General features: G+C 41.7%; 1 protein-coding gene and 1 long non-coding RNA gene across 2 annotated transcripts in view; both read right to left on the bottom strand.

The window, feature by feature from the left end:
* Positions 1-6,897: 6,897 nt before the first annotated feature.
* On the bottom strand, positions 6,898-9,948 carry LOC126384262 (uncharacterized). Its single transcript, XR_007569249.1, has 3 exons — positions 9,882-9,948; positions 7,822-8,120; positions 6,898-7,042 (listed from the first exon to the last, which is right to left on the bottom strand). It is a non-coding gene; the product is annotated as an uncharacterized LOC126384262 (long non-coding RNA).
* Positions 9,949-18,888: 8,940 nt separating this feature from the next.
* Positions 18,889-27,615, bottom strand: part of gatad2b (GATA zinc finger domain containing 2B) — a 51,873-nt gene continuing 43,146 nt past the window's right edge. Inside the window, exon 11 of the mRNA XM_050034248.1 lies at positions 18,889-26,603. Coding sequence (XP_049890205.1) covers positions 26,467-26,603 — 137 coding nt within the window. The 3' untranslated portion in view covers positions 18,889-26,466. The remainder of the gene's footprint in view (positions 26,604-27,615) is intronic.

Here is a 27,615-nt window from a genome sequence, read left to right as displayed (position 1 = left end):
TGGCAGGTGTAGTTAACCATCCAAACCACTCAGGAAGATGAAACATCCAAAACCAGCTGATGATCAACAAGTTGCAGGCAAAAGCAAAAATCTTGAATGCATAGGGTGACCATATTTTGATTTCCAAAAAAGAGGACACTCGGCCCGGCCACGACATAGCCTATACTCGCCAGTAAACTGATACTCGCAGTTTACTAGAGATGAGATGCCTTATCATTTTAATATATTTAAAATTTATATGTATGGATAGAAAATTCAGTTATATTACAAAATAATATCTCTCAAAGACAGAAATTCAGATAGGCCCCAATAGGGGACACATACACACACTAGAGTGTGGCGATCCGAGCCCGACGGTACCCGACGGGTCGGGCCGGGTTTGGTCAAAAATGTAGCTATAAATTGTATTCGGGCTCGGGTCGGATTCGGTCAGCTTTCAGTGAAAATGTAGTGTAAAAATAAATAAAATCCTATTGTCTGTCCTGTTTATTGCTTGGGCACTGTTATTTACGTGACAACACCTGAACATAACACACACAGACACACATTGGCTGTTTGTTTCTACCTCTCCCCTCGCTGGAAGTCTCGGACCTCCAGCCGCCCGCCTCCGCCTTGATTAAACGCTGAAAATAAAATAAAAGAGGGAGACAGGTTTTTCCTATTTTATCTTATTTTGTTTTATTTCTCCCTCTCCTCTCGCTAGAAGCGTCGGACCTCCCGCCTCCCGCTCCCGTCTCAAACACGGAGGTCTCACTCTCCGCTGAGCATCCACGGTGCACGCCCGGCCTGTTAGATTGCCTGTAACCAATGTGTGACACAAACTCAGTGCTTTGGTCATTAAATAATGTCGGGCTCGGTTCGGGTTCAGACAGAAATATGCTGCCCGTGCCGTACTCTAACACACACACACACAAACACACGGAAAACCGGACATTATCATCAGTTTATAAAAACCCCCCGGACGCCCCGGACGCCCCGGACGGGACGTGAAAAGTGGACATGTCCGGGCAAAAGAGGACGTTTGGTCAGCCTATGAATGCATGTACAGAGTCTTAACTCCCCTCTAAAAAAAATGAGCTTGATCAAATTACGACAAGAAAAAAAAAAGACACGCCCGAGGTATTTATATGTAAAACAATCCACTATTCAAACATTCTTACCTGACGAAGATCCAAGTAGGATCGACATTTTATTAAACTTCCGTGGCATGGAGTAAGTGTGCAGGAGTCAAATGCTGGTATAGCCTGTTACTCTGCTACATAGCAGGACTTTGGATTGAATTACTCGCTCCACTGTTGAAATCTCAGATTGGTGAAAATATTGGTCACAGATCTGGGAAATGCCAAACATCAAAGATGCACACTCTCTTACCACGGTTTGACATTCAAGAGTTTCCTTGTAGTATTTTGATAAGGACGACTGGGTTATCTTGCCAGGTGCCACCATTACCCTGATCCAGATAAGCAGCAGATAATGGACAGATAGAGCCTGATACAAGTGGACAGCACTAAATACAAGTGTGAATGACCACCAAGACGCATTGTGATCCGATTGCTAAAACCATTGCCTGAGGTGGTCTGGGACACATTTGATCACATATGTTTTGTAGTGTCAATGCTAATGCAACCTGATGCGTCCCTAATAAGGACTACATCATCAATGCAGGACGTGGTGGTTGTTTTGGTAACAGCACCCTAAAATTTGTCCATTTTACAGTCATTTTAAAAGTGTTGTATGATGTGTTGGATTCTGCTGACAGCAATATCTCTAGGTGTACTGACACAACCCCTAACGTGACCCCGAGCATGCTGGCGAGCAGATGATGTAATAACTATGTGTAATGATGTAATAACACACGTGGACAGCTCTGTGCCTTCGCTGTCCATGTGTGTTCTGATCACAGATTTGCATGTTAATACCAGGTATAAACAGGCTCATAGCTTGAACAGCTGATGCCTTGATGAAGCTCTATCACATAAACTTTGCATTTCAGTTTTTGTACTGAATTCATTCATTATGTTTGCATGATCTGATAAGTTAGTGTTACAATTGGACAGGCATTGGACACCACAGCAATGATAGAAATGCAACATGGTTGGAGATATGAAGAGAACAGTGCCTCTATTACATTGCGCTACATTTGAGATGGTCAGTGGTCCAGTACTTAAGAAATAGTGCAATAACATCCAACAGGGTAAATTATTTTTAAAGTCCTGATCAAGATGTTCCAAGTCTCTGCAAAACTGTCTATTTTGGGCTCAACTAAAGAATGTCAGCCCTCTGGCTTCTGGGAATTTTGGCTGTTACGACAGCTCAATGTATACTACTGAGACACAGGATGACAAAGTGTTCACCCCTCATAAAGACGCACTAGCTGCCAATGACACAGTGACTTTCGACTGAAAGATGTTGTACTCGCTGTCACCAAAAAATCTGTTATATGGATTGCTCTGTTTCCACCCACTGAGTTAAAGGGCTAGTTCACTCAAATTGCAACAAAATATTTCTCACTTGATGGTATCTAACCATGCAGAAACTTTAAGTTTTATTTGTATAGGATATGATATAAATTATGTGTCTCATGTTTGAGATTTCTGCCTCCGTCTCAGTATATGAAGGTGAAAGAAATTTCATTTGAGCTGCTTCAGGTACACGACGCAGCAGTGCAATGGTTAGCATCATCACCTCACAGCAAGAAGGTTCCCGGTTCAAAGTCAGGGTGAGGGAGCCCTTCTGTATAGAGTTTGCATGTTCTCCCTGTGTCAGCGTGGGTTGTCTTTGGGTACTCCGGCTTCCTCCCACAGTACAAAGACATGCAGGTTAGGTTAATCAGTAACTCTAAATTGACCGTGGTTGTAAATATGAGTGTGAATGGTTGTCTGTCTCTATGTGTCAGCCCTGTGATAGTCTGGTGACTTGTCGAGGGTGTGCCGCGCCTCTCGCCCAATGTCAGCTGGGATAGGCCCCAATGTAAAGTGTCTTTACTCTAGTACTTAAAGCAGAATTAATGAAATTCCTCTGAGGTCCACAGGTGTCAAAGAGAGCAACTTTAACTACTTCACTGACCGAATGAAAAACAATGATCATTATTATGAATTATGGGTGACAGAAGATACCAGTTAGGAATCATTTTGCAGAAGTTTTCACAAAGATGCCAAACGTTGATAACTTCTGTAATATTAGAGCTGAAGTTCTTTTTCAGTTGTTCTACAGACAAGTGGGAATAGATCAGATCTTGTAAAATGCGAAGGCGCACACTGTCGGCCTCTGAGAGACACAAGCAGGAGGGTTGATTCATGTGGCGACAGGCACATACTGTGGAATAGTTCCAGCCAGTGCTCCTGTTGTGGAGCCTGCAGCCAGGGTCCTGTGCATGATATTTTTCCCTTTCAAAGTATGTTCTCCGCTCTGTGCTGCTGACGTCTGGTAACTGCTGAAAACAACAGATAAGGAAACTGTTTATTTGTGAATCACTCTGAGATAGGGGTGTTGGCTGCTGCAGGCCTGTCGATCGCTGGAGGGTGAAATGTTGCTTCACAACCCAAGAATGTCATGGTCCTCAGAGGCCATGAAGTTTTCTGAGCACAGTCCTGCTTCCCAGGGGATGAGTACATGGACAAAATATACATTTAAGTACTAGGTTGTAAGAATACTAAATTATCTGTATGTTGTGCTCAACATATTTAAACCTTTACAGTGGGTGCAGTAACCATTACAGGCTCTAACCTTCACACATCTATTTAGCTGTATGCATTCTCTCCATCTGTGGAGTGGCATGTTTTTTTCTCCCTTCCTTATTCTGCCCTGCATACTTGGCTTCTCATGACATGGCCTACTAAAATACATCAGCTATAATCTGCTGTGCACCTAAAATAGTCCTCCCACAATGCAAGCACATGCACATTTCTTTATTGCCTTGCAATGGTATTTCCTATTGTTGTATGGGCAGCCAGTGAGGGGTTTTGTCCTTGTTAACAATGTTTCAGGGGTTTGAGGAGGGTCACAGTTTGACACTTTCAGCAGTTTAAAGTTACTATGGCAATGCAGAACAAACATGCTTTCTTAACTGAGAAGTCAACTAGCAAGCAAAATGTAATGTTTCCCCTTTTTTGAGTGTCACTACAAGAAAGATACAAAATATAGAATATGCATATAAACAAGAACAGGTTTAGAAATTTGGGGAAGGGCTGAGGCAACATGGGAAGGTGTCGAAAGTTTCTAAGTATGTTGCCACCAGTGTTAGGCTGGGCAGATGAGGAGGAGGGTGCAGTCACTTGTGGAGCAAGTGTCAACAAATGGAACGGCCAGAGTCTGTTTGACTGACATGTGCATGGAAAATACTGCACACTCCTCCACTGTCCATCTGCTTTCCAAGAAAGACCAACATGGAGGAGAAACTGATCCTCAGTTTTCCATTACCTATGGCGCGTTCCTTTTTTGTAGTTGTGCAAAACAACATTACATAACAGACACAACAACATGATGGTTAATTATATAAAAGATGAAATCATTTTGTTGTTGTTGTTGTTGTTGTTGTTCTGTTAATGTTTTGTCTTGCAATAAAAAAATACTATCTATATAAACAGATATCTGCATATGTATGCAGAATCTGTAGGCAACAAGACAAGGTTTTGGTATTGGAGGCCTTCTGATTTCTGTATGCAGTCTGAGTAGAATCAGGTAATAACCTAACCAATCACGTGTGGAGAACAAAAGAGGGGGAACCAAACGACAACCTCCTGGGCTGAAAAATGAAGCCAGCATGAAGTGCCAAAACTGCAGTTCCTCAAATGGCCACTGGAGGCTGGCTCCAAGATGGAGTCAATCTCCACAGACACAACTTTACAGCAAAAATAAACATGTTTGTAGCCTGTTACAAAAAACAGTTTTGGTCTGTATAGCTAATTTCAACATTCACGACAGCTGTACAGGTGGGTAATTTTTTATGTAACTCACCATTTACATTTTATTAAGGCTTAAAGTTACGCATATTTAATGGTGTGGTCACTTTGAGTGACAGGCCGCCTGCAACGCATCACCACAGTCTATGAGTCAGATCCACCCCTCGCTCCTCCACAGCTCCACCCTCTCATCCAAATATGCTCACTTCTGGCTCCAAAAACCAAGATGGCGACAGCCAAAATGCCAAACTCAAGGCTTTGAAACAGCAGCCCACAAACCAATGGGTGATGTCACGGTAGCTACGTCCATTATTTTATACAGTCTATGGGTGAAAACGCATCGGCCAAAATGCAATCTTGGAACCCAATGGCTATCGTGCGATGACAGATAAACCTATATCAGCTTTTTCTAAAAATGTATCCACATTAATATGCAGATATCTCTTTAAAGGAATTTAACGAAATTAGTGGCACATGGAAAAGGAAATCCTGACCGGGATATTGGGGTGGGGAGGGGGGAACATTTTTATGACATTTTTTATGGCATACCATACTATTCATTTTATTTATAGAAGTTTATTTATGATTATGATTATGTTTGATAATGACTTTTTTAGATGGTGGTGTGTGGTTAACTGTTGCAGCAAAGCAAACATTTTTTCCTTATTTATAATTTTTTTATGCCTCTGCGTGATGGAGGCTGGAGGCTTTATGTTTTTGGTTGTCTATCTGTCTGTCCATCCGTTTGGCACAAATGTCCACTTGGACTCAACAATGAACCGATTAGTTTTTGGTGGTCTCAGGTCACAGGTCAAAGGTCAAGATCAGTCAGACCTTGTTTGTCTCATTCTTGTGAGTGAGGGGATTTCTTCAAATTTGGCACAAATGTCCACTTGGGCTGAAGAATAAACAGATAAGAATTTGGTGGTCTCAGGTCACAGGTCAAGGTCAGTGTGATCTCACAAAACATGTTTTTGGCAATAACTCAATAATTCATATGCTAATTGTGACAAAACACAAATGCCTAATAGGATATAACGAGTGGTGACATTTTATATCCCAAAGGTCAACTCACTGTGACATCATAACATTCTGCATGAAGCCTTTTTCTGGCCATTACTCAACACCATAACACCATAAGATGTTTGGTCAGATACTGAATTGGTGACACTCATCTTGGGTGCCCATCTTGACAATGTGATGATTGCATAGATTTTTTGTGCTGTTGGGGGGATAATGGGTGTACGCCCACAAGACTGTAATTCTAGTTTATCAATATATTAGGGAAGACATTTTGATTTGAATATTGGGAGGGATGTGTCTGCCCTAGTATATATTACAATAACCAAGGACATCAGTCTTTTCATAGAATTGTCTAATTATTGACAAAGTACACAAAAAACAATCAAAGTGTGTTGGTAAGGTGTGACCTCCTGAACACCTGACCAACACACGGCTAAGACTACTTAACCACTCCGTGCTCCTTGTCCCAGATTCTCCAAGTGTGTCGAACTCTACTGGAAGGATGCACAGCATTCCCCCTTTAGATATTCTTTCACATGATGTTGTGTGTTATGACGATGACGTGCGCTGCCAAATGTGTCATGTCACACGTGAAGGCTATAACATTTCGTGCCATAGAGCTCCAGTGTTGTCCAAAAATGGCCCCACTTTGGACTCATTCGTATAGGAGAGTTTTTTCCCTGCTTCTCACTGTCAGCAGAGACTCAGTCTGCAGCGTAGTCCTATAGACCTCATCACAATGTGTACAATAACCTCCATGTAGAAAATCCCTGCATCACATAAATACAATTTCACTAACAAGACCACACCAATAGTATTTTCAGAATGATTTATTACATGTTATGGATGATGAGTAGTCATGACTGAGGAGGAGAGGGATGAAGGGATGAGGGTCAAGGGATGAGGGTCGAGGGATGGATGGGTGAGGGATGAAGGGATGAGGGGATGAGGATGAAGGGATGAGAGGATGAGGGGGAGAAGGGGTGAAGGTATGAGAGGAGGAAAGAGAGTTATGGGCGGATGGACGGATGGATGGACAGATGCTTGGTGGTCGGAACCAGGAAGTTGAGGGGGAGCTGTCTCTTCAATCTCTGGGGTACGATCAGAGCCCCCGGTTCCTGTAATAACACAAAAGAGAGAAAAGGAAACAAAAAAGAAATGGGGTTTGGGGGGGGAGGGATGTGGAAACTGAGTCAGAGGAGTAGGAAATGGATGAGGTGTGCTTAAATACTTATTAAACGGAAATGTGATGTGTTCAAGGCGTGGTCTTGTTCCCAAATTTAGTTATAAAAATTCATTTCACTAACAAGACCACACCAATACTCACACTCAGCAGCTCACACTGAAACAATCTAGACTGATAAATAGCACTATAGGTAAGGTAGATATTTTTGATTTTGGGGTTCACTATCCCTTTAATTTAGATAAGATAGGAGGTCTTAAACAGGAGAGGTCACAGCCATGAGTCAGAGTACAGTCTTTAGTTAGAAAAGGTCCCTCTTTTTTTGTTGGTTTGTTCCTTTCTTTGACGTTTCCTGATAGTTTGACAATGGGAACTGACAGAAAACTTTGGGGTGACTTGCAACAGAGGTTGCTGAGTGATCAGAAGCGGGGTTGTCTTGCTTACAGCCATCTTATACCACCAGACCAAACCATTCTAGTGTATATTTAAATAAAACAATGCTCCTTTAAAAGAATACGTTACAGTACATATGTTGACTTAGTAAAGTGTAAATGTAGGTCAGAGGTCAGCATGTGTTATTTTACTGTAATACAATAGAGACGCTCCCTGTACTTTCTGCCTTTTGAGCTCTTTAGATAAACCTGACACAGCTTGCTTTTATGTTTAGGGTGCGTGTTTGGGCAACAATAATTACCATCATGTCATGATTCTTACCAGCGAGTTGCATGCCTTGCTCTGTCTTCAGACACTGCCTGTGATTGGCTGAGGCGGCAGAGAATTCGCCTCCTCTTTGGCTAAAGCAGTTGTTCACGAGGGTAAGCATTCGAGAGCTGCATGCTCACACACACACACACACACACACACACACACACACACACACACACAGAACCTCTGTGGTGTTTTTTCCTCAACCTTCCTCTGTTGTTCCCTCAGTGATTCACAGCAGAAAGTTCATGGCTTGCACAGCAAGTCTGATCACACGCCTACGGTCAACGATGATTCAAAGCATGCTTCTGAAAAATATGCAGAGAAGTTACAGTTACGTAACATAGCCAATTACTCATATAAAATGAATCAAAGTCTTCATAGTCTAATAATCTCATGTGTCATGCATCCCTGGTATTATAATTTATACTCATTACATGCTTGAAACTCATGTCGTTTAGTGAGATGATGTAACTCCATGTAATTGGACATATGTCTTATTCACACCTTTAGAGCCATCACAGGAGTTATGGGATCAAGATATGGACTCAGCATGTGTTTTAAAATCATGACAGTTTAATGAATGTCTTACTTTCACTAAGAAGGCTAAAAAAAAACTTCCCTGCCTACATTTTATTATAGTCTGAATAAAGCTACCTGATGGAGATGCTGTACATGTGACTGGAAAAGGTCCAGTGATTTAATATCACTTCCATAAAGTTGGGGGACTCACAAGAGACAGATTCAAAAGCTATTGGATAAAATTAAAACAGCAGAGTCTGAGGTACCCTGACTTTTAGTCAAGGTCAAGCTTGAAAAACCACTACAGTTCCCATGCAGCTTGTCACTGTCTTTACCAACATCTTTTAAACTCCATCGCTCCAGTTTTCAACAGAGACTGCCAGCCCTAGCTGAGATAACCCTGAGGACATCCTTCATGTGATGACTTCTCAGACTGAGGAAGATTCACCATGAGTGGTAAACTCACCAGCAAATGATTACCAGTCGTGACGGCTGGTGTTGTTTTCATCTTGTGAGTCTGAGTGTGTGTGCATCATCATGATAAAATGTGGTCCTGCTGACACCTGTTGTAGCGGGAACTACCACAGAGGGCATTTTTATATGTATATGTCATATGTTAATGCAGGTATTATTATGTCTGACTGGGTGCAGTGGGTGTCACTGCGATTGTCGTGCAAGATGCAGTTAAAAAACTTCACAGGTGTTTCATCGAGATCAAAATGAAGGCCAAGTTCAAAGATGGGCGTAGTTCAAGAGAGAGGGCTGATGTAGCGGGGAAGGAAGTAGGAAAAGAGGCCATTGCCCCCCAGATTTTACACCCCTGGCCCACATCACAAGATGGTCTCTAGTTTTAGGATGAAATAGCTCGATATTGTCAAAATCATAATGATTATGAAATATAATTATGATCCAATATATCCCAAAAATATCATTTCATATCACGAGGAGGGGAAATTCTGAGGGATACACTGAATTCTGGCACAAAGTACTGCCCTTTGCAGCGCTGATCAAAATCTATCAGTGAACATCTCCCACAGCTCCCAGCTCCCAAGCTATTGTTATTACACCTCAGTTAATTTATTGTAGATAAAACGCCTGTCTATCGTACTGCACAGTGTCAAACCGCCATGCTATGCTTTACCCAGGGCTTATCGGGACACAGCCACCACCAGATCCATAACTCAGATACCCAGCATTTTAAACAGATCAGTTGTGTCCTTTTCTTGAGAAAGGTCTGGTGAGCGAGACTAGTTGTGTCCTGAAAGACACTGTGAAGTGTTTCAATAAACCATATAACCTCATTCGCACAAGGATTAGAACATCGGGTGTTGTTGTTGAACTGGATCTTTTCTGTTTCCAATTGCGTCTCACTTTTCAGACACAGGAGCATGTCATACAACAAAAGTCTCATGTCAGTTGGAATTTATAGTGTACACTCAGTCATATTGTCAGAAGCCCTACTTCTCAGAATCTCAGAAGTTTGACAGGTTTCCCCACTTCTCTTTTTCTCAGCTGTTACATTCATCCAGAAAAACAAAGCTGGAAACCTGCGGAGCTGCCATTGGCTGATTATCTGCTGCCATGCGTCCTGTGATTGGCTGAAATCCTTGTTCATGCGTGGGGCATGCAGGCAGAGCATGTTAGCATCCTCTGGAGGAAGTCTGTTGTTTTTTTTTATTGCCCTGCCGCTGTACTGCATTGGCTCCACACGGGAGGGACTTTCTTCTCTCCTCTGCTGAGGCTGCTTTCACTTGTGGAATTTGAGTGTGCAAAATGCAGGTCACTATGTCCTTATTTGGTTCTGCTACACATCTGTTGTAGAATTACATCTGGCCCTTTTACTGCATACTCATGCTAAAGTTACTTTCACTCTGATAGTAAATGCCAACAGCATAGAGAGTTGCTGCTCAATGTAAACTCAGTCTGTCAAAGAGATCCCAGGCATCAAGTGATCACTTAAAAAAATATGAACCATCCATCACCAAACATAGCAAAGGCATGGTCATGAATCTAGTCTGGGAACAGCCAGCAGGCTCTCGTCTGAGAGCCTCAGGCTGTGCACAGCTACACAGGGGAGAGCAACTCTGAAATATCCAGTGGAGCAACGAGAAGCCTTGGAAGTAATCTGATCAATTCAAATATTAATAAAATGTCAAAATCAAGTGTAGTGGTGCTGAGAAAATACAGGTATTGCAGTATTCTAGTCACGAAGAAATAAAGGCATGTAGAGCAGTTTCTGCATCTTTAAAAAAACAACTGAGTTCATCTTGGAAACATTTTTTCAGGTGGAAAAAACAGGGCAAGAGAAGCTTGCTAATATTTGATATATCAAATTTAAATCACCACAGACTCGATGTACTGCAAAGGCACCAAAATATGACTAAAGATTTTTTTTCAGATTTTTTGCCTTTACAAGACAGGACAGAGAGCCATGGGTTAGAATTGAACCCTCAGCTGCTGCGGCAAGGACAAGGCCTTTGTACATGGGGCGTCCACTCTACTGTGTGACGTAGTGGGCGCCCACAAAATATGACTTCATGTACGCATGCAGATTGTCAGGGCCGATGAACAACACTTTGTTTTCCTTGCATGCCTCCACCATGAGCGGAGAATCCAAAATCAGAGATAATTCTTGATGAACTGGTGTCAGAAGGGCGCCACGTTTAAACAGCAGTAAAACTATATCAAAAGATACATTCACAAACTCTCACACAACTCCTGCAGTGTAATCCCAGTCTCATTGATCCAGTTGTATGCTCAATACTTTCCAAACACATGCATTTTTGCTAAAACCTTACATCATTTAACACTTAGTGCATCTCTGCAACTCAGTGGAGTGCATGAGCAGAATTCAAATGCAGGTGCACACTACCACTGCAGAAGTGATTTAAATAGTAATGTTTTAGTGAAAATGCTCATGTTTGTAAAGTACAGCGCACACAACTAGATGAAGGAGACTTAGATTATACTGCATGAGTTGTATGAGAGTGTGTAAACGGATGTTTTGACATACACTCACTGGCCTCTTAATTAGGTACACCTTGCTAGTACTAGGTTGGACCCATTTTGCATTCAGAACTGGCTTAATTCTTTGTGGCATAGATTCAACAAGGTGCTGGAAACATTCCTCAGAGATTTTGGTTCATATTGACATGATGACATCACACAGTTGCTGCAGATTTGTTGGCTGCACATCCATGATGTGAATCTCCCGTTCCACCACATCCCAAAGGTGCTCTATTGGATTGAGATCTGGTGACTGTGGAGGCCATTGGAGTACAGTGAACTCATTGTCATGTTCAAGAAACCAGTTTGAGATGATTTGAGCTTTGTGACATGGTGCGTTATCCTGCTGGAAGTAGCCATCAGAAGATGGGTACACTGTGGTCATAAAGGGATGGACAAGCGACACTACTCAGGTAGGCTGTGGTGTTTAAACCATGCTCAGTTGGTACTAAGGGGCCCAAAAGGCTGCTCACTTGATATTTTTCTTTTTTCTGACCATCCTCTGTAAACCGCAGAGATGACTGTGCATAAACATCACAGTAGATCAGCAGTTTCTGACAGACCAGCCCATCTGGCACCAACAACCATGCCACATTCAAAGTCACTTAAATCACCTTTCTTCCCCATTGTGATGCTCAGTTTGAACTTCAGCAGGTCATCTTGACCATGTCTACATGCCTAAATGCACTGAGTTGCTGCCACCTGATTGGCTGATTAGCTATTTGTGTTAACCAGCAGTTGAACAGGTGTACCTAAATAAGTGGCCGGTGAGTGTAGTTTAACTGTTGTGATACACGTTCATCAAGAATGTTCTCCATTTTTGGGTTCTCTGTTTACTGCAGAGGCATGCAAGAAAATGCAAGTGAATTTAGTGTAACACAGAGCGAGTAACTGATAAACAAAGGATCATTTTGAGGGCAGAGTATTCCATTAATCACTCCAAGTAGACCAAGCCTATTTTTATCAGTACCCTGAGGGCAGTGTTCTCAGGTAAAAAACATCCACCGCTGTCAGTCTGAGCATGCCCAGATTGAGAAACAGAGAAACAGTCTGAGCATACCCATTCTGAGAAACACCCATTCAGCTGGCAACTGCATGAGCAGTTCAGACCCAAGCTCCACCAGCCAGACTCCACCCACGCACATAGTTTCTCCACCTGCCCACACAGCCTACTTTAGCTTCCCCACCTGCACATACAGCTTCTCCACCTGCCCACACAGCTTCTCTACTTCCATCTGCACACACAGCTTCTTTTCAGAGTCTCCACCTTCACACACAGATTCTCGACCCTCACACACAGCTTCTTTCTGTTTTTCCATCTGCACACATGGCTTCTCCACCTCTGTCTGTGCACAGCGATCCTCCACCTGCACACATATACAGTACAGTTGAAAACAGCTTACAAGGTGGAACATGCATCACAGATGTGTTGTTTTGCACTCTCACAGATCTAAGTGGGACATAAACTGACGTGCAGTTGTGTAAAGAATCTGTATGTTGTGTATGTGTGCGTGTTTGTCTGTGAGTGAGTGTGTGTTTAAGAGCCTGTGAGAACGAGAGAGAAAGAGAGAGGAAGTAAGAAAACAGCCTTGAGGGAGTGTGGAATGTCTGGCTGCACCTTCAGCAAACCAACTGCAAAACAAGTTCCTCCATAAGGACAGGAAGACCTTCAACTGACCTCCACCTACAGTACATGCTCCTTCCTTAAACCAACCACTGCACTGCACCATTTGTAGGTCATGAATAAAGTTATCCATAATAACATATAATTATGTTATATATTATGTATGTTTAAAATTCACCCCACCATCTGAGTTTTGAGAGATTTTTTTAAAGCCCCTCCCCTGACCTTTTTTTACCCTATAGTTTCGGTAACATATTGTAACTGTGAAATGTGTTAGACCATAATTACTTTGCAGAATATCAATATCTTTAACACCATTCTTCCAGTGCTGCACCCTGTAGGTACCCAGTGCTTATAAAAAATCTTACAGGCACATCTTTTAAAGTGGGGTTGTATGAGGTACGTATCCATAGTTGGTGTTTTATCTACTGTAGATGGTGGTCAGCACACCAACAGTTTGGAGAAACAGAGTACGGACACAGAAACTTAGCAATAAAATATATTTTAGCCACCTAAAAAGGTAAATGTCAGCTAAAAAATAAGTCAAGTTGCAGACCCCTATCCACAGCAGTACACTCTGTCGGACTCCAGCCTGCTTCTCCGAACTGGGGCCATGCCAAACGACATCTACTGGCTGTAATACACTGACTAAGGAAAAGTACCTTGCTCATATGACCCTGCTTCAAAAAAGCTGAGCCATCCCTTTAAGAGTATCATTTATTCCTCCTCTCCTTTGAAATGCCCGGTTGTTACACCTCTGTCCCCATAGTCTTGTTTTCTTGTAGTCTTTTATCAGTAGTACGTATTTTCCGGGTATATGATTCATACAATAAAAGTACAATGTAAATTGTGAGCTATATTATAAAGTGTTACTGATTTTATTTCCCCCAATTGCAGTTGTGGACAATACGCAACAATATCAAGGATGGCAGGATCTGAAGTGGGATTTGATTTGTGATATGAGAGCCTTCTGTTTGAATGTAAGAAACCACGAGCCACATAAAGAATATGGTGCTGGTTGATATAACATTACTGATCCCTAAAACAAGACCAAACACTGTCTCTTATGATCCTTTATTTGAAAATGTTGAACTAGTCTTTAAGGGTTCACAGGATAAAAAGATGAGGAGCAGTGGCTTACTATTGGTTATATATTTATATATATATATATATTTGAACTGTTACAAAGGACACCCAGTTTCAGTTCATGATGTTAAGTGTGTGGTATTTGGAACAGACAAATCCAAAACCAAAACCAAATGAAGATGAGACAGGGTCAGTAATGATGGCCGCAGCCTCTTTTACACAATACTGGCATACATATAATTTCTGGGAGGTTGTGTTCCTCGAAATGTTTTTGGAAGATCACGGTGGAGTTATATCACACCGTTGCAACTTTTGCTTCAAACAGTCTCATGGTTGAGGCTTTTTTAGCTGCAGGCTGTGGTCATTTGCAGCATCATTCTATTTCCATGACATTCAGCGCTTCTAGAAACTGAGCAATGTCCTCTGGCTGCTGTGCGGTTGTCCTTGAAGCAGACGTGAGGGTAAACACTCAGAGGACTTCACGTTTCACACAAAAGAAATGTTCTACAGAGTACAGGCCCCGCCCACTGTCACATATTGTTCCATAATAACACCACACCGTCAACCACAGACTTGCTGTGTACAGGCACACATCGCAGCTTTTGTGTTATGCAATGTGTTTTCCTGCTGCACTCACAGAGACTGAGGTGCAGCTGTTCAAGTTCCTGGAAAGTGTTGAGCCTTGGGATCCTCCGCATGTTAAACTGGAAAGGCAGAAAAAACATGGGAAAAAAGAACAAAACAAGTATCAACCTGTTTCTTAGGCAATGTGTATCCCAGCTGCAATTCATGGAAATGCCCTTATAACTGTACGCTTGTCTGACGTGTCTCGGCTGTATATTGTTTGGACTTGTTCAACAGTCTTTTCTAATATGCAGGGTAATACATGACTCACAGAACTTAATTGTTAAACGAACACTTGGTTCTTGTCTTCCTCAGATGAGATCATCGCCGTGTGTTCAGCAAAGGCCAGTGTAGAGGAACACTTCTTGGCTGGGAGCCGATCTGACACAGCCGAAATCACTGGTCACACCACTGAGGACTTCCTCCCTACACATCCTGTCCGAAAGAAAATACTTTCGCAATCACAGGGCATTGCTCCCTCCGCTGCACAATCAAATCCATCACCAAATCTGCATCCGACTACCTCGAGACTTTGTGGCACAGACCCTCCTCTATGCCTTCACCACCTTTTGTCTGGATTATTGCAGTGGACTCAACAAAACACTGGACAGGCTTGTGAAGAATTCAACTGCCAGAGTTCCCACCTGCACCAAGCCCAGGCACTGTCACCTAACTGAAACCTACCTGATCACTGAGGCCAGTGGACTGAGTTAATTATTTTATCAATGGCAAACACTGATACGTTATTTTCTACTCTTGAGTCCTTTCTTTTTGTCTGCCTTACACATGCAAAGTGTCCTTAAATCCCCTGAAAGACACTATAAAAATATTTTTAATAAAACAGCCGAGAGCATTTCCTGAGTGTCACACACAAAAATACCCTCTGGATAATCACAATTTGAGCCACTAGATGCAATCAACAACAGTTCAGTACTAACAATAAAAAACAGCATGACAGTCAAGGGTAAAAATACAGATCACAAGTATATTATTGTCCTTGACAGCTGCATGTTTTTCAGTTCCTCTGCAATATAAAATCCATGATGTCCACCAGTAAGCAATAGCAGACCTCAGCTTTAGAGTGTTGTTCAGTCTGCTCATTATTTATCCAAAGTGATTGTGTCCAGATAGGCAGGATATCTAGGATTTCAAGATTGTTTTCTTGGCAGGTGTCAAATAACTTTCTCTGATGTATCAATTTCAAAATAAAGGGAGGATTAACATTAAGGAGAAACAGCTAATGATTGCAGGTGGCACGGTGATGTAGTGGTTAGCATTGTTGCCTCACAGCTAGAGGGATTTCTGGTTTGAACCCAGGGTGGGGGAGCCCTTTTGTGTAGAGTTTGCATGTTCTTTCAGTGTCAGGCGTGAGTTTTCTGCAGGTATTCCGGCTTGCTCCCACAGTCTGGGCAGGCTAGGTTAATTGGTAACTCTAAATTGGCTGTACGTGTGAATGTGACATCCACTGGAATGTCAGCCCTGCCATAATCTGGCGACCTGTCCAGGGTGCGCCCCGCCTCTCGCCCAGTGTCAGCTAGGATAGGCTCCAGCCCCCCCGCAACCCCTAACAGGATAAGCAGTTATGGAAAATGAGTGAGCTACAGTAAGGATTGTACCAGGCAATATTCATGAGATGAGCTAATGCTCTGTCAACAAAAGCATATCCCTCAGCAACCCCTGGAAACTTTCCTGTAATAAGAGCAACATAAATAATGAGAGGGTGTAGGTTATGCTCTATTAATATCTTTAAAATAAATGTGTTCATGACGTTATATTGTATTCATATTTTGTTTGCACACACAAAACTGCATAAAATCCAGATAGTGAAAACAAAGAAAGACAGAAATGTGTCAGAAGAGGTCAAGAGGTCTTTCTAAGCTGATCTGCTGATGATGTCCAGAGACTCTGATATGCTGACCCTGTGTGCAGAAACTAAAAAGGAGAACTGCTGGTTCACCTCTTTTGTGGTCGACATGATATATCAGCTGTGTTGAAATCACTCTCTAAAGATTGTGTGTGTGTGGGGCAGGCACTTGAGGGTTGCTGAGGCAGAAATGACATTTACTAAATCAATCATTGCCGGCCAGTAGAGCGGTGTTTACTCTTCAGTACTGTGATCCACAAAGCAGGAAGCTCGGGTCCCGCTGGTCGGCTTGGCCTTTCTGTGTAGAGTTTGCATGTCTCCCACAGACCTGCAAGGCTGCACATCAGGTTAATTGGAGAATCTAAATTGTGAATGTCAATGGTTGTCTCAGTTTGTGTCAGTCCTGTGATAAACTGGTGACCTGTTCAGATGTGTACCCTGCCTACCCCGGTCTGCGTTACACAGCGGGATTGCTTTTCTCTGTAGTATATGGGGTAGCAGCCCAGTCTCAAGAATAAAATGTTGGCATTTTTGTCTCGGCAAATCACTGATATGCAACATTTTTTTAACAACAGGTTGGGACATTTCCAGCCATATTTATAGCACCAAAAGTGGGTATTTTATGATGACCGGTTTGGACATTTCTAGACATTTTTATAGCACCAAAAGTGGGTATTTTTAAACGAGGGGTTGGGACATTTTCAGCCATAATTATAGCATCACAAGCTGGTATTTTTTAACGTGAGACTGGGACATATTCAACTGTATTTGTAGCACCAAAAGCGGGTATTTTTTAATGAGAGGTTGGGACATATTCAGCTGTGTTTATAGCACCAAAAGCGGGTATTTTTTAACAAGAGGTTGGGGCATTTCCAGCCGTATTTATAGCACCAAAAGCGGGTATTTTTTAACAAGAGGTTGGGACATTTCCAGCCGTATTTATAGCACCAAAAGCGGGTGTTTTTTAACGAGAGGCTGGGACATTTCCAACTGTATTTATAGCACCAAAAGCGGGTATTTTTTAATGAGAGGTTGAGATATTTCCAGCTGTATTCAGAGCGCCAAAAGTGGGTATTTTTTAATAACAGGTTGGGACATTTCCAGCTGTGTTTGTAGCACCAAAAGCTGGTATTTTTTAATAACAGGTTGGGACATTTCAGCCGTATTTATAGCACAAAAAGCGGGTATTTTTTAATGAGAGGTTGGGACATTTCCAGCCGTATTTATAGCACCAAAAGCGGGTATTTTTTAATGAGAGGTTGAGATATTTCCAGCTGTATTCAGAGCACCAAAAGCGGGTATTTTTAAACGAGGGGTTGAGATATTTCCAGCCATATTTATAGCACCACAAGTGGGTATTTTTTAACGTGAGACTGGGACATATTCAGCTGTATTTGTAGCATCCAAAACAGGTATTTTTTAATGAGAGGCTGGGATATTTCCAGCTGTATTTATAGCGTATTGGCGTATAGTGGGTATTTTTTCACAAGCAATTGGGTTGTGGATTGACTGAGGACAGATGCTGAACTAGATTCTGTATGAGAGTGCAGTTGGGTGCAGTATTTGGAAACAACACCAAGCATATAGTTTGCCACATGCCCTAAAGCACTTGTAGCTCATTGATTCAATCCTATGGCCATATGGGTGTATACACAAAGATGGCCTTTTTGTAGGCCTACATACAAGGCTGTGTTTATGATCAGACTGCACTCATGATGAACAGATCATGCAAACATGTAAAAGATGACTCACTATACACTGTGTATACTATATACAGAGGCTAGACTAGATACAAGATCTTACAGCTACAAGATAAAACAAGAGGTCACCATTGTTATATTCATAGCAGTCATATTTTGGGGGTGAGGGGCTGTTAATTCTTATCCTTGATCTATGATCAAATGTAAAGAATGAATTGACAGCGGAGGTTTCTGTTTCTCATGTTGTGTTGAGTCAGACCCAGGCAACTTTCAACACAGCTGACCCCTTTCATCTGACCTAATCCTGCCACCTAGTGGTTGATACAGGATCCACACACCATGAAGTGAAGTTGTTTTGTCAGCTGAGTTTACCAAGCCCAAAAAGCGATTCTGAAGCAAAACTTTTACAAACATTTTTAAGCTGTTAACTTGGGTCTTGAGAACCCAGTGAAAATTCATGTGCCATAAATAAGAGAGTTTCTAAATTAGGTTAAAGTGATGCAGTTTAATCCAACGTCCCACCATAGAGGTTTTAATGTTCATTTCATCTGAGACACACTACAGTTTGAAACATCGTTCACAGTCCCTGAGAGAACAGTCCATCTCACAGTCCTGATACAAAAAGCTTAATGAAGTCACACTTGGAAGCAAATTGTTTCAACCTTTATTAAACATAGCTTGCAAGAGATAAATATTACAAAGTTATTTCCTCCAAAATTAGCTTATTTTTTCAATCAATGCATAATTGTCAATCAACTGGCAGTATTCAAACAGCATTATTTTCTTTTACTTTTTTGAAGACCGTTAAATATCAAGTATGTGCAAAAGGTCAGGATTGATGTAAGCAAAAACAAAAAAAAGGACTTTTAGATTAGTTTCCGGTCGATTTTGTCTGTTTCCGCGTCCCCAAATGTTTATTTCAACATTGTCAACATTATACAAAAAGTCAACTGAAAATTGATCAAACTAATTTCGAAAATTAAACATTTCCCTGCATTAGCAACGACAACTAATAGAAGATAAAGCCAAACAGTAGAGGACCATACGTGTTGTATGCTGGTGTTGGCAGGAAAAGTGATCACTGATTCAGGGTCAGTTCTTCTCAGGTCAAGCAGCAGACGTGGCCATTTAACAAAAACCAGGGTTCCACTGATGTAAGAGCGAATACCTGGATGGAACATCTAGAGCCAAACTTCTGTATAAAATTGACTTTTTTATGCCAAAAGTTCCAAGAAATGATGTAAACCATGGTGAAAAGCTGGAACCCACTTGAAATGCACATTAGGATCATATCAACAATTTACCATTCACAATGAATGTCCCTGTTACCCTTCGTCACTGTAAACAGCTGGAACTCCTTTCTGAGAAAAGTCTGAATGAGAACAGTCTTCAGTGTGTTCGTCAGAGCAACAGGGACACTAGACACCATGTTTTTAAATGTCATCTTTCAACACTGTGAGTAGCACAAATGTGTCAGCACCCACTCTCCAATCCAGCAAATTTCACAACTCAATGGTTCATAGAAAGCCAATGTGCCTGAATGTGTGGACATACAATCAGCAATAATGTAGGATAGACATGATGTGTATGAACATGCAAAAACACCAGTCTGGTCCTTTGGTGAGAGGCCAAACTGGCACATCAGTCTGACCCTGGATCAAACCATTAGTTCAGGAGGGTCCCTCAATTCTCTCCATGTAATCTGACACACAAAGTGAAACATTCAAAGTGCTTTTATCTAGAGCAAGATCAGGAAAGGAAACAAAGTTATTTCAAGTTTCAACGCTCTGAGAGAAAACAAAAGAAATGTTCAGATGTGTAATGTGAACCAGACTGTAGACCCTGTGTGTCTGAACCAATGAGCACCTTCCTGCAAACTCTTAACTAGTCCCCAACCAAAGCGAATGCATCCAGGGAGACCGCTTCAAGAAGCAGAGGAGGGAGGGGGGAAAAAAAAGAATCCCAAACATTTTGCACATTTGTTACACAATAATACACAGTGATCACAAAACGAAATGACAAGCTTCACAATATTCATGGCTTTTTGTTTGCTTTTCTACACAATATACAACCATTTAATTTCTTTTTTCAGTACAAGGGAGGAGAAAATGCTTATGTACAATAAGTCATTATTACTTCAAACCTAGCAAATATCGTGTCATTTATTCCATAGTCAATACATTTGTTTATTTTTTAAAACTGCAATAGAAAGAAAACAGAACTCAATTGAGACGTCAGAAAAAGAATGACTTCAAATTTAAATCTTTTAGATTTCAAGAAAGAATCTGCAGTCCAAATACAAAGGTGTGTGGATGCATCTGCAAAAGAGCAAGAGACAGGAGCTTTTTTTTTTTTCTTTAACTTCAGCTTGGCAGCAAAAGGAGATGCATGACAAAAACATTGCTAAAATCAAATCGTGAGTGGCAGTAAAAATTTATCCCAGACATTAAAAACTCATTAAAATATATCTCTACATCCAATTTCAACTGTTCCACCAAAGTGATAATTGATCTATGTTTTTTATAGGATTAACAAAAATGATGTTTTCCAAGTGTTAACTTGAGCTAACATCTCTGAATCTAATCGTAGGTAGTTTCATAGTCCTGGCCTAAGTCTTTCATGTCACTGGGCTGTTCATCATCACATCGCTCTGACGTGCAGGTCTGAACCAGAACACATCCATCTGACAGTCGGGCTGGAATAAACATCACCAACCACTGTGCACATATGGACGGGGGGACTGTAACAATGCAGAGGGTAACAGTGACATAGATCCACAAAAACAAATGACAGAAGATGTGCAGAGGCTGTGCAGTTACACCACCAAACTCTCAACTGTGTAGAGCTCCATCAAGGACATCCACTGGAGAGGTGAAACATGGTCATGGCTACAGAATCATCTAAAAGGACTGTTTGTATTAACATTAGTAAAGGTGAGCAGATTTAGGGTTTATATTGCTGTGGTTTGTTCTAAATTGTCTTGACTTTAGAAGAGGAGCTCGTGAAGTGAAGTCTGTCCCCTTTTTAAGCTAGCTTGTGCTAAACTAGCATTGGTCAAACGGTTTGTTTTTCCCGTAAAGGCTATCTCTCATTGGTCTCTCAGAAAAGGTTCCAACTATTACACATTCTCAGAGCTCGAAATACCACTTGCATATGCATGTAAGTGCACATAAAAGTCGAGCTGTGCAAGTAATGGTCAGCTTTACATGCACCAGTGCACGTAGCTTGGTACAGACCGTAGTCTCATGCATTGACCATGAACTTCACGCTTTTAAAACTTTTCACCTGCTCTGATGCCACAGGGCCATTTTTCTACACAATGAAAAACAAATTGAAAATTGATGACATTGCGGATTGAATAAAGGGCGCTGAAGCCTTCTTTATACTCGTGCTGACAGTGCACAGATGGACATGATGGAGTGGCACAGTGCAAAAGCTGCACCATGTATAACCTGATCAAGCTGGCCCCTGTTTGGACTCTGATGTCTTTTCCTTCTGTTACACTACTGGTGCTTAGAGCAGCCAAGATGGATGAAGAAAGGCTCGTATCACAGCGATAATTTATTAGACACCACCGTGACATCTGTGAAGAAGTCCTAATATGATTTTTTTTTTTTTAAAGTTTTCATATTAGTATTAATATAAACTTAGGTTGACCATAAACCTCAAATGGTATTCTGACATACTGAAAATGTCCTGACACCAAATAGTGAAGTAAAATAAAACCTTGGTGCAGGTAAAAAAAAAACTTTAAGAAAAAAAAAAAAATGGTGCATGTATTTTTAAAAGTTACATGCACCAGTGCATGTACACAGAAGTATTTTGAGCCCTGAATTCTGCTACTGCATTGGCTGAAGAAAACACTTCATCGCCCAGTCGTTAAAATGATTTCCCTGTCAAAACGTCAAGTGTTTCCATTTTACTAGCAATCTGAAGAGCTGATAGAAACTGTATTTAGAACATGGACAGAGAACATCAGTGTCACGGTAAAGCTTGTTAGCCTGAATGAAGACAGAAGCTGTCTGTGAGAAAAATAACACTAAAAAAAATTAAATTGAGGGGCTTCGTTAGCTAGCTTAGCTAACAAGCTGGTGGACTCATTGAACAAAATGGACCACTGCTAGCTTCTACTACTGTGCAGACAGTAGTTCTGCTCGAATCAAAGAAACAAGACTGGCCACTTACCGACACACAGTCTTTGAAATTAAGTGCTATAGTTTATTTTGCCGGTTTGTTTTTAGCAAGAAGCTTAAACTTATTAGCTACTTTTAAAAAAAAAACTTTAGAAAGGGTTTTTAAGTGCCACTGTAGCTTCTCTTGCTATTTAGCTTTATCTTACATTTTTGCATCGCTTGCCATTCAGCAGAAGGAGCTTTAACAAGAATAAGAGACTACAGCCACACCAGCTGTGCGGCTTTACTTAGCATAGCAGTACATTGAGCTTAACGCCAATGTCAGGATGTGAACATGCTCAAAATGAATTTTAACAAGGTAGGTAGCAGGTATAATGTTTACCGTGTTAGCGTGCTACCATTTGTGAATTAAAACTTAACACAAAGTACAGCTGAAGCTGATGAGAATGTCATTAGTCTTGCAGATATTTGGTCGTAAACCAAAGTACCTGACAAAAGTGAAATTTTGGAACGTGAGTGTCTGAACGTTGTGTAGAGGATTCAAAGTTTAAGAGTGTGAGTCCAGAATGAACTGAGTGTGATGTAACCCAAACGTGATCAGAAATCCAAACACAACGTAATCATGACTGTTTCATTCACACATATTAACTGCACAGAAACTGAGACATAAACATTTTGTCAGAAGCTGTAACAAGCTGTTGCCCAAGAAGTGAAGGAATCCAACATGGCTGCCAGAATGTGTGTTGGCCACCTGCGACCCTCTGCAACAGTGTCGGTCTCATGTCAATGGTGAACCTGTGCCACGTTGTTTCACCACACAACAATCTAGATGTTCTCTATGAACAATTTACATGCTCCTGCCTGGAAGATGTTTAACATGGATCGGTGTGATCCCAAAATGAGTCACTAAAACAGTCTTTGCTTTGTGTTTTATCCAAATCAGACATGAGATTTCATAGATGACAGTTGACTATTTGCTACGGCTCCTTAGTAAGCTGAGGTTTCCCACTCAGACTGAAATGTGTTGGTCAGTTCAGAACCCTGTATCTCAAACACAAACTGACTTCATCACAGCGCCTGTGTCCTTCAGTCAGGAGTCACTAAGTTCTGAGAGTAATACTGCACATTGACTGAACACTGCTTGAAATGCCTGAGCTACGACAACATTTGGAGCCCACCGCTCCTGAGGAAACCAGTTAAGTGTTGCTCTTACACTTCACATCGGGGTAGTGTGTGTGTCTATATGTATTTATATAAAGTTAACTAGATGTAGCCTGATGTTAGCAGGTTTGAGCTGTAAACCAGTCCTCTCCTTTGAGACAGGGCGAAACTCTGGGACACACAACTGCCTCTAAAGCTGGGCTCAGACTAGAGGAGTTTAAAATCGTTCAAAACCAATTTTAAAATCAGGTTCTATCATGCAAATAAGACTTCACAGATGTTATTCTCTACTCTCAAACACGCTACAAGATTAGAAAACAATGGCGCATCACATAATAGAGAATATAATAAAGACTATCATGACAGAGGGAGCATGAATGCAACACCTCACGTCAGTTTTAATATCAAAAGTAGTGTGTTCACTAATGTTCGGAGCTAGAATGTTTACTGTTGCTTGGGAAAACGGTCAGCAGCTGCGTACTGACGTAATCATAACCACCATCACCCTGATTTTAAATCCTTAATATCAGCCATGATTGAAGTTGGGATCTGTATATTTAAACGTCTCACATTACCAGATAATCTGGGCCTGACATCCGATTTCTCCTCTAGGTGAATCAGGGGATAAGTCAGCCCAAAACTCCTGCAGCCTGAGCCCGGCTTAAATGAAATATTTATGGAACAGATTGAACGGTTCAATGAATGAAATGTGCAAATTAAAACAAATCTCATTTTTAGGTTTCCTGTAGCTGTGATCAGGGAAGAGCTGTGGCTGCACACAACTAGCTAATATCTGAGAAGGAAGATCCATATGGACAAATTGGACAGCTGATGGTGTCCCACTGTACTGAAAAGGAGACTAAATTTACGGCTGGGTTTTGATGATGGTACATCTACTTATCTAGTAATCATCTAACCCCAGCACACTGGGCACCAGGGATTTGGAAACCGACACTTGAGGTCCAACATTAACAGAGATCAACACTGGCAAAGTAAAAATAGGATCAAACCACTCATCATCCCTAAAACACAAACCTTGATGCAATCCACAATACTCAGGACATCTCCCCTAACACTCTGGTGGGCTGTCAGCCAGCGTCCGGACCTTAGCCACTCTCAATTGTAACATTCTTTTCCTCCTTTAAAAAAAAATGTTTTTCCAATTGGAAATATGCAAAGTGCTCCTCTGGAGTGAGGCAACTTGTGTGCAGAGCATGCACACAATGATTGATCCATGTCTCTCCCATAAAAGATATAATCCACATCCTTTTTTTTCTCCCTCTGAAGCTAGGTATCTATACATTATCCATACAGATATTTCAATAGTTTCTGTTTTTAGCTATGTTGATTATTATCGTCTCCGGGGGCTAATACCTCTCAGGCACGCCACCATTTCATTAGGAGACGCCGCAAAAAATAACAAACAAATAAACTAACAGATGAACTAAAAAAAAAGAAGGGAAGGTTGGGTGGGAGGGGTCAACAATCAGAAAACAATCTAAAAATCCAAATATAACAAGAAAAGGAACCCAGATTTTTCTAGGTTTTTAGGTACAGAATCTGTGGTTTGGACGCAGAAAATGTGCCTCCACCTTCAGATTTGAGTTCTTTTCACTTTCTCAAAGAACATGTGATGCCAAGAGGAGCTGCTGGGTAAAAAGGGTTCAGTCTGTGCATACTGGATAACCAAAGGTATCTAGGGGGGCATGGAGGGGTCGGTGGCAGGAAGTGAGATAGGAGGGAAAACCAACTTGCTTCTCTCTGAGTGGACTCCATCATCCCCCCGTTCATACAGGGTGAGTTTGTAGACGATGTCCTCCGGCCTGTCAGCTCCCTCCTTGCTTAAGTTTATATGGGCTGTTGGTCCAGTGAAGGTGCAGTAGTTTCGTCTGTCAGTCCTGATTAGTAGAACTACAGTTTGTAGTTAACAGTTACATCCATCTGGTAAGTGTTCAAATCTGTAGCAGGAGAGGCAGACGTCTGAAATGAAGAAACTGGTGATGACCTTTGATTTGGAAATGGTGGGAGCCGACTAGAAAAGCACAAGGTTTTCCAAAATCTGATCACATAGGATTCTCTTTTGTACACATATGCACCTTTTGTTAGTCATGTCGGTTGATTAGCTCTGATGGTAGCAGGATGTCTCCTCAAAATTGGTGATGCTGCCCCAAACCCAAGTTGTTGGAGCTGCATAACGGTGTGAAAACAGCTCTTGAAACTGGCCCTTTTGACAAGACGATACAAATGTGGGTGCTCTGGTCTCAATTTCATTTTCATGCCCCCCCCCCCCCCCCCCCTCCCCTGTTTTTGTTCCTATTGAGTATTTTCCACTTTGTTACTCCAAGTTAGCGAGCTAACACTTTTTACAAAGCTTCAAAGTTGTTAAACTTTATGTTGCATAGCAACCAGAATGCACCCTGTTGATCTGTTACTAGCAATAGTCACATCTAAGCTTTATAATTGAGTGGAGAAAAAAATCCTATATGATCGTGGCCTAAAGTGGCCCTACAATGACTCACCGTCACTGCCCAAGGTAAAGGAGAGACAGCAGAGAAACAAAAACGGACCAAACACTTATAAAAGAAAAAAAGCATAATGAGTAATCGTAACTGAAGCAAAAATGGTAGTTGCAGGTATAATAATAGTGCTACCAACAGCGATAATAATGGGAATTATAATTGTTAAACAACGCTGACGAAGAAGATTTTTACTATAATAACAACATTTGAGATGCACTGACAGTTTAGTGTCTTTGTCCGACTTCGTGGGTTTTCATGGGTTGGTTTAAGGTAGGCACACGGACAGGCACTGCATGCGATGGGGGGTGGGGTGGGGGTGGGGTGGGGATGTTGGTCGATCTGGGAGTGCTTCAGTATGGGGTAGGAGGGCAGGATGGGGGGGTGGCTTCAGAGGGGCAGGAGAGCTGGGCGGGGCTCATTTCTGTCCGGTGATGGACTGCGATATGGATCGAGGTGGGATCATGTCCAACAGGTACTCTCTCTGCCGGTCTGCTAAGCTGGAGCTCTTATGGGGTCCAACTGCCGCTGGGTTCAGATAGGCAATATTTAACCCTGTGGGAACAAGACAGACACATAAAGAGGAGACTGTAAGGTCCGGCAACACTTAAAGTTTAGGCTCTGGAGTTTCCATATAAAATCTTAAATATTTATTTACCCCAAAGCCATGACTTTTGATCAGGCATAATACGTAATCACCCCATATAAAAAAATAAAATTCACTGTCCCTTAACGGATCACTATGACACCAGATTTGTCCTGTATTTTCGTACATGTATGAGGATATTCTTTTCTCTCAGATACTGGTAGGGATAATTCTGTCCTGCCAAAATATTGGTAGGGATATGTCCCTATCGTCCACATGCAAATCTACACCTTTGTTTGACTGCACTGGTATGAGTGACTCTGAGCACAGACAGAGGTCGGCGAAATGCTTAACTCTTACCCCATTTACACTGTCGATTCAAGGCAGGAATATCGCAACATTATGCTGCCTTGCTGTTTTGAACAAAAGGTACGATCGTAGAGTTAGGGGACTGATTTGTCGTGCCTCTGACAGGACAACCAGCAGGATGAGATCACAGGCTGCATGGGCGTAATGTTTTGACAATGTGTTATGCGTGTGACCCACTGAGGGAGACTTAACAAGTAGCTGGCAGCAGCTAGTGGCTTACTCAAAGAGGAGGAACAGCGGCCGAAAATGCCCAACAATGAGGTCTGGGAGCTCCTTACCCTCCGAGCAGAGGACAAGATCAGCTGCTACATAACAGAGATGGTGAATAATTGCTATTGCTATTGCCATGTTATGCCATTGTTATTGTTGATAAAGAGGCCGCGATGCCGACATGCCGTCTAAAAACCACACATGGGAGCAGCATGATGCTGCCGTTGTTTGGTTCTGTGTAAAAATGCAAAGGCGGCATGAAGAAGGGACTTCATCATGATTTTATAGGACGATCTCTGTGTAAAGACGGCTTCTGTCTCTATAAAGTCTCAAAGACCAGTGTATAAAACATTCAGATAGCAGCTTCTCGTTCATATCATATCAGCTGTCACTGGTTCAAGT

Source organism: Epinephelus moara, chromosome 22, assembly GCF_006386435.1.
Source record: "Epinephelus moara isolate mb chromosome 22, YSFRI_EMoa_1.0, whole genome shotgun sequence".
Classification (NCBI taxonomy): domain Eukaryota; kingdom Metazoa; phylum Chordata; class Actinopteri; order Perciformes; family Serranidae; genus Epinephelus; species Epinephelus moara.
The sequence above is the reverse complement of the archived record's forward strand: the minus strand, read 5'-3'. Positions and strand labels throughout refer to the sequence as shown.